This window comes from Prunus persica, chromosome G7, assembly GCF_000346465.2.
Source record: "Prunus persica cultivar Lovell chromosome G7, Prunus_persica_NCBIv2, whole genome shotgun sequence".
In the NCBI taxonomy this organism is placed as follows: Eukaryota; Viridiplantae; Streptophyta; class Magnoliopsida; order Rosales; family Rosaceae; genus Prunus; species Prunus persica.
The window spans coordinates 3,287,670-3,296,121 of NC_034015.1; the positions used below are offsets into that span (position 1 = coordinate 3,287,670).

General features: G+C 35.1%; 1 protein-coding gene across 1 annotated transcript; it reads right to left on the minus strand.

The window, feature by feature from the left end:
- On the minus strand, positions 1,437-8,245 carry LOC18770174 (aladin). The gene is made up of 14 exons (XM_020569241.1): positions 7,997-8,245; positions 7,858-7,913; positions 7,583-7,750; positions 6,811-6,925; positions 6,620-6,719; positions 6,341-6,520; positions 5,911-5,969; positions 4,875-4,962; positions 4,706-4,781; positions 4,159-4,258; positions 3,257-3,308; positions 2,239-2,376; positions 1,994-2,081; positions 1,437-1,809 (listed from the first exon to the last, which is right to left on the minus strand). Exons 1-14 carry the CDS (start codon positions 8,052-8,054, stop codon positions 1,747-1,749), a joined length of 1,341 nt encoding a protein of 446 aa, XP_020424830.1. The 5' UTR covers positions 8,055-8,245; the 3' UTR covers positions 1,437-1,746.

The window sequence follows — 8,452 nt, forward strand, 5'->3', positions numbered from 1 at the left end:
TTATGATCTAAAATACTCTGCAGAAATGTTTGGAGATGTCCCAAATCAAATTCTTACAAACAAGACAAGTTACAAATCATTTACCAAAGAAAATTCCCACTATATAATTCCTTACAAAAAAATACGTATTTACCAATATATAAAGGCACAGGTAGATAACAGTGAAACATTCAAAATACTAAAAATTATCCTTGATTAAAGAATTTATTAAGTAATGAAACTTTCAATAAATAAGGATAATATAGTAAATTAATTTTTTTCATATTAAAAAAATTCAAATTCAAAATCAAAATAAGAACATGGGTCTTAATTCATGTGGGACACAATTTCTCTTTTTAAAATTTTAAAGAAAAATAAAAATTAAAAAATAATTGACACACACAACTTGTATGAATTGAACAAGGAAAATAAAGGGTGTCGTTTAACCAAACTTCACGTCGTCACTTAGAGACTTGACTTTAATGACTTGGACTCTTTATTTCCACCAAAAGCACATTTTTAAGAAATCACTTTAAAGACTTCAAAGATTTACAATCAAGTTCTGTAGATTGCCATCACAGAGGGTAATGCCAAGGTACCTAAAAGGATTTTTGTGTTCACATACAAGGATTTTGGGAAGGCCACTAAGAACAATTGGGTGCGGGATTTTAAGGAGGCTTTGGATAATTACAGAAAGAGAGGGTATTTTAATGTGCCACATTTGATGTTTTGGAATCTTAATAACCCATATTTTTCAAAAGTGACTTATCTTTTTGAAGTCGGATGTTGCTGGTATGCTAACAAGAAAAGCATGTATTCATTTTTGGCATATCCTTTCAACTTGAGTCGGATTCTTTCTTATTTAAATGATTTTATATCCTTGTAACGTGTTTGACACATTTACAGACAGAAAATCAAAACATATCATATATCTATTACTGCTAGAAATTAAGTTGGCCACTAATTTTCAAGATGCAAGTGGCCAAAAATTAACTTGAGACTTCAGATTAATGGACAAGAAAACTTGTAAAAATTTTGGGCTTATGGGCCAGGATCAAGGTCTCTGGTGTAACTTTTGTGAATAGAACTTTAATAGTCAGGCAGGCCCTACATTAATGCATTCACATAAGTGTACTTTGAATTGAATTTCATTCACACTGCATGAACGAGATCAATGTATATATTTATGGCTTTTGCTTGGTTGATTAAAATAACACTATAGCTGGAATTAATACATCAATGGGAGAAGTCCGAATCAATTGTTCTTACAAGTAATTAAAAATAATACAAAATCATATTTATTCCTACTAAGCACTCCAAATTAACTCATAATCTTCTGTAGATATTTGTGCAAGACACATTAACAAATCATTACTATGATTAAAAATAAAATTAAAAAAGTTCAAGTTCGACAACAAAACTATGGGATGGGGAAAAAATAAAAGAGAATTAATTTGCTTTCAGTAGTAAATGATATGATTTAAAATACTCTATAGAAAAGAACATTCATGGCAAACAATTGTTTCAAGTTCTTAAAAGTCATTTACCATAACTCAACGGTGTGGATAACTCCACATCACCAACTATTCATCCAAGTGTATCCACGCACCAGGCCCTTTCAAATCTTATAAATTCTTATGATATAAATCCATGTAGTCCAGATTAAAAATATTTTTAGAATGCTAGTTCAACAATGTTTGACTTTACAAAATCTGTCAGGTCTGGAAAATCCAGTGCTGGAACCGTATAGAGCAAATCGGGAACAAACTAGGGAAGAACATGGGAACGAAATATGAGAGGGTAGGTACAGCAAAATCCACTACTCCAGCACTGCAAAAGCAAGCACAAGTTAGTCCAAAATTGCATAATTTGTTTTCCAGAAATGATTGGTACTGATCATTGCAATTAAAAATAAATATAACTAAAAACAAAGCATGTACAGACATGGAAATAAAATTAACAGAAAAATTCCAAGTACATGGGGAGATAAACAGAACATTTGAGTAGGACTTACCACAAAAAGCAAGGGTCCCTGTTTAAACTTGTCATGAAATGAAAATGCCAACGGCTTTGGATTGTCCCCAGGTCCTCTAATAAACCCACTGAATTCATTTATGGTATAAATCATAAGTACCAGATAAATTGATATCAAGTTCCATTTGTCAGCAAACAACAATATTAAATCAATGATTAGATAACAATACTCAGCATTTGGCCAAAAATGAGAAAAAGAAAAAAAAAAGAGTATAATCAACTCACATCAAAGATGCAGATATTAGAGGAGTCCTTCTAACATCATAAATGGCAATAAGACCTCTGTATAACTCATCACCATCTTTAAAAGATACAGCCAAACGCTCTCCTGAAGCATCCCAAGCTATCTTCTCAGTGGTCTGACTGGAGGAAATAACGACATATCAGAACTTTCTTGGGCAAATATTACCACGTACAAGTGGTATGTATTGCAAAATATACACGATGAGGTTTTTAACTCACAACTGTAATTTAAAATAACAAACTATAAAGCTTTTCTGCAATTCTTAGTTTGAGGATTGTTTATAGTCTGATCAATCCTCATGGAGAATTTTAGTAGCGTCCCATGTGAAGCAGAAAGCACAAGGCAGGAACATAATTATGAACAAGAGAGGAACAGAAAAAGAATGTAAATTGGAATCTTATATATCTACTTATTTACTTATGGATAAAATCAGGCAATATGGATGGCATCATCATGTCGGCTTTAGTAACTTTTTCTTCTTTCCTTTTCATTTTTTCTTCTGTTTTCAGAAGGCAAGAGTGGCAAATGGATTGGCTTTGGGTACTCCTACATGGCGGCACAGAGCACTGTAATGGTATTGCAAGGGATGGTAAAGATGATGAGTGAATGATCACTAAAGATTGAAGTAAGCTTTAACGTTGCATGCATTATAAGCACTCCAGAAAAGAAATGTTGAGAAACTAACTTCACCAGAGACTACCAAATAAAGGCCGATGGTCCTGCTACTAGACAGTCCAGAAATTACAGCAAATTACCATGGATACTATGAAAAAAAAAAAAAATTAAGAAATCCAATTAGCTCACTTCCAGAAACCAACTTATCAAGAAATCATGCCAAATAAAAATGTCTTTTGCAATTAACTCTTAACTCTGTTAAAGCAACAATATAATACAGTTCTGATAAAGAAACCCCATTAAATGACAAACGGTTGATCAAACACTCATAGAGCAATCAAAATATAGAGATTATTAAAACAGCAACAAAAGATTACTGTTTACCTGTTTGTTAAGGACATAATCTCTGGTAGCTCAACAGGTAATAAGTGTGCATCTGAAAGTTACAAACATGACTTTACCAGTAAGAATCCAAATACATTTTTCAATTGCATCCCAAAAACTGTAATCCATCATGACACTATTGACATTCATTTGAAAATCAAATTTTGCAAGTTCTTTTAACCATCGCATCACTGATCTGTAAAAAGGATCAGCGTGTACACGGAAATACTTCCTTAGAAAAAATAACAGTACATATCAAACGTCCAAAGTGCGCACTGCAAACACTAAGGAAATGTATTCAGACAATTTTCTCTCTTCTGAAAGAAAGCTAAAATAGGTAATCCCTTGAGAATCTTGTGTGTTTCACATCATAGGTGCAAATTCAATTATCAGGTTGAAATCAATGAGAAAATTTATAGGCAAGAAATCAGACTACTTATTGTTTTCTACTAAAGTCATTGAATAATGCCATAAAATTTCACGTTTCAACAGAAAACCGAATGAGATAGTGCTATTGCATTAGTTACTGTAGTCAATGTTTGCAATTTACAGCCTGTTTGCTTAGTTAAGGGCCGACTCTAATTGTCAATTATAAGGGAAGTTGCAGGAATCCTTGGAAGGGCATTTCTAGAGGATACAACGCTTTTCAGAGCGGCTGTAAATTGGTAGTTGGGAGAGCGGTTAATGTGAGATTCTGGGAGGATATTTGGTCATGGGGAGAATTCTTTGGCAGATACCTTTCCAAGATTATATACGTTATCAAGTTATCATGGAATGTCTATTGCAAATTGTACAAATCCAGATTTGTTCCCTTACAGTTGGGATTTTGGTATTAGGAGGAATCCAAAAGGCACTATATGTCAACGGACTCAAACATAAAACTTGCAAGTAAGCTTGCCTACCAAGTGATGGAGGCTTTGAAGCGAAGTGAATGGAACCCAATGTTGAAGATTTAGAGAAAGCGAGAAGTATCATATGCCCATCAGGATCCCATGATGCTCCCTATAAGAAGACACAATGAGTAAAAATATATTAAAATAAATGAAAATTCCAATCAATATAGAACTTTCTGTACAATTAAATCTGAATGTGCTTTTAAATGAGCTTGATGAGTGGGGGATTAACATATGGTGGAGACGGATACGAGAGAGAGAGAGAGAGAGAGAGAGAGAGAGAGAGAGAGAGAGAGAGTGAGGGAGGGAGGGAGGGAGGGAGGAAGGGGGGAAACAGAGTTTTGAGAGGTGTAAAGGCCGGGTAGTCTAAACTTTGAGAAACTTGCAAGGGATTCTTGAAGTGAGCATTTTAATATTTCTATGCAACACATAATGATGGAAAAAATTCCATAGGCTGACAGCTGAATCATCAAAATGTTTTTTTTAGCTACATGGGTCATCACTTTAAATAAAAATTCTATGCATCAACAAATTATGAACATTCATTTTTCTTTACCTTGACGAAGCCACTAGTTGAAGACCATGGTTCAGATGTCCATGTGTTTGTCTCCCAGAGATAAAATGTTCCATCACTGTAAAAGAACAGAATGATCATCTTATGAACCAGCTTCAACTAAGAGTGGGACAAACAAAATTAAAGTGCAATTACTCAAAGAAGAAAGTACAATTTTGCTGAGAAAAAGTAATCCCCAGTTGGCGACCACTTCAGCATTGATATGCCACCTAGCCCTCGTCTAATGGGTGTCCCAAGCCCTGATAAAGCAAATACAAAAAATGAAATCATACGTTCCAAAAGTAGAGTTTACTTTTTCTGCTTCAAAAAAGTTAGACAATCTCATCACTCATCAAAAAAATAAAAAATAAAAGATTTTGGATAGAGGGGTTTGGCGGTAGGGAAAGAAACACAAATATTAACTCAATAATGCTAGAGTCTGCTCAAGCAAAAACAGCTTTTAGAAAGAGCTTTCTAAAATAATTTTGAAAGCACTTAAAACACAGAAAAAGCACCTCAGTAAAATATACCAAACCACAATTCATTGCTTCTTATAAGGAAAGCAAAGAAACACTATCAATATTTGTATAATATTCCATTGCCTGCTCAAGCACAAGTAGCTTATAGAAAGCACTTCCTAAAATGTTTTTTTTCTTTTCAAAAGCATCTAAAATACAAGCAAAAGCGCCTTGGTAAAATATACTAATTCAAAATTCATTATTGAAAAGAAAATCGCATGCAAGTTGTTACAAAGCAATCGTGAATGAAGCCTTACCTTCTCATTGTTTTTTTCCCAATCTTCACAGTACATACCAAATCATTCATAAAAAAAGGATTAATTAATAGTTCTCAGAAACCAACATCAGTTCTACAACGGTATATGCAACTCAAGTGACAAATACTTGAGGTTGCTGTTAAGCAAAGTGTAAGTAAGATCAAGTTATTTGGACAAACAAAACTAGAATGGTTGTGGTAATGTAGTAATTAACATGCTAATGATGATAAGCAAACATCAATTTTAACATGCAAAAAAACAAGAAACAATGTCTGGTGGTAATGTAGTAATTAACATGCTAACGATGATAAGCAAACATACTAGCTTTAACATGCAGAAAACATAAAACAATGTCAAGCAATAGCCAACAAAGTCACCAGAAAACTAGAGAACACATTACGAGTGAAAGTAGCAGGTAATATATGATCAATACCTTGAGCAACATCCCATATGGTAAATGACGAGCTCTCATAAGAGCCTGATGCCAAATATGTAAATACACGTCAAGGAAATCACATATAGCACTACTGAACAAAACTGAAGGTGAAAACAAGTGAAAACAAAGGCTCTTTTTCAATACAAAGAAAACAGGGCCTTTGTTACTACTTGAGACAAAATCCTATACCATCCTTCCTAGTATATAGAAAGAAAATTGATGTCATTCAATAATACTATAGAGCACGTAAATTTATGTGGACTACTGCAACAAAATGCAAAAGGAAAACAAAAGCTAAAAAGTTTTCTCAAATTTTTTAATAATCATATGTAGATGACAGTGATAAATTGCAAGAAAGCCTATATTTTCATGCAGAGTCTCATCAATTTAACATAATTGAAAACCAGAACAGAGATTGTTTGGATATCTTCCATCGGGACTCCATGACAGTGCACTAATCTGTTCCCCATTATGACTTCGAAGAAAATCCACCAAAGTATATCGGACTCCAGAACCTCTAGAGAGAGTTCCCAAGAACGAAGAAGCACCAGATCTGACAGAGGCTGCACTTCCCGGGAAAGAAGCAGCCCAAATGCAAATTCCACCACTGAAATTAAATCCCACGCAATGAGAGAAAATCAGACTTACAATCATATTGCCCATCTAAATACATAAAATGTAGATATGCAGAAACTATGATACTTGCTTGCATGCTACGGAAAGTTGTCTTCCACCATTTGGCCTCCACTCAAGTACCTTGACCTCTCTCTGGGACTCATTAGCCAAAATGCACGGCTCCTTCCCCTCTGTTGAAGTATAAATTGTATTGGCAAGCCAACGAAAATAGCAGAGAAACAACTTATACAGTTGAAACCACTAACTAGTACAGCATCTAACCTGAATCCTCAAAATCACGAACTATAACTTGATTTGGGCCAGATATAAATGCTATAATATGTTTATGTTGGTGCCAGCTGACTCCTTGAAGATCAACTTCTGGTAACAAGTTTACCTACAAGTTCAGTTAGTAAGGACCTAGATTTAAGAATCCTTTTACCACTTTCTCATCTAGAAGTCTTTATGCACTTTCTTCATAACTGCTGTCTCTCATATGAACCTTGTTGCTGCTTAACTACTAACAACAAGCTAAGCAATCAGAGCTAAACAAGGGTTGCTAATACACTGATAAGATAATGTAAACTTGTCATGGCAACGTGGACTCAAGGCCATAACTCTCCAGTTGCATGGTACATGCTGGACATGGCATTTAAAACTTTATTATCTTTCTGAATAATTAGGGTGAATTTGTAATTTATGTGTCATATCTACATTCAACGACTTTTGAGGGGCACATGTCTTGACACTAATGGGCGGCTGAAACATGGCACAAACAGAGATGCTTCTTCAACAAATATTGGATGCCATGAAACAGAAGTCGAACCAAATATTGGGTTAGCATTACTGCTACTCCGCTCAGATTATTGGTTTGTCTTGCCCAATAAATCTCATACTCAACATGGTATTTGAATGCTTAATTAGATAATGCCTAACTCAACTCCCATTGTAAGGTAATGACACTTCCAAAAGGGCCGCATGCAAAAATACACACACAAATGGAAAAAAGTTCAACTGGGTGATTAGTAAATACAGAAAAGAAAATGCAACACACATGATTAGGATGGAAGAGAGGTGTGAGAGAGCGGTTGAGGATCCCCTGCAAAGTTTGTAGAAGTCCCTTTGTTGGAGCTGTTGTTGCAACTTGTTGGTCGTCCTGCTCGGGGCTCGGTGGCCGCGCCAGCTGATCCGACTGAAACGGAACCGGACTGAATACCATTCCCTACACAAAAATTTCACATACACCCCCAAATTCCAATGCCACATGAACACGATCAATAATGTACAATGTATTTAAGAACTGAATTTAAAAAAAGATTCACTACTCACAAGAATCTTTCCATAAGTGTCCTTGGCTACATCATCCGAGAGGCTCTCAGCAGTGACTGCAAATTATATGCATATATAATATGAATATCAATTTACATGTAAAACAAGTAGAGAGAGAGAGAGAGAGGCTTGTTCATACTGAGGTCGCGATTGATTTCGCATATGGAGACAGAACCAGGATGAGGAAAGGAAGGCATTTCTTCCTTGTGTTGGAGTTTGGCGACGACTAGGGTTTCGTCGTGCCTCTTCTGTGCTCACACTTCTTCCCACTTGTGAAAATGCTCAAGCTCAACTCAGGTCAGTTTCTCAATCGAATTTACCAAATTATATTGTAATGGGCGACTCTTTTCTGCCCTCCGAAGATTTTTTAATTTTTATTTTCAAATAAATCCTCTGTGCGTAGCTTTCTAGCGGTTTTTAAGATTTTAATTTTTAATCCCTCTATCGACATCTGCCCTCCCGCTCAATCCGTGCCGGCTGTGAAATTTTATGTTTTTTATATATTTTTTTAATAGGGTGTTTTTTTTTTTGGAGGCTACAGTTAATAAGGGGAGGGGAAAACTCACACATATGTAGGATTTTCAGCTGTTTTACC

What these genes read in the sequence shown, in the direction of transcription:
- LOC18770174 (XM_020569241.1), bottom strand. Translation starts at nt 8,054, where the DNA reads ATGCCTTCCTTTCCTCATCCTGGTTCTGTCTCCATATGCGAAATCAAT. An exon ending in CAACTTTCCGTAGCATGCAA is followed by an intron (nt 6,521 to 6,619) that starts GCAAGTATCATA and finishes ATTTAATTTCAG; the next exon opens with TGGTGGAATTTGCATTTGGG. An exon ending in CATATGGGATGTTGCTCAAG is followed by an intron (nt 4,963 to 5,910) that starts GTATTGATCATA and finishes TTGCTTTATCAG; the next exon opens with GGCTTGGGACACCCATTAGA.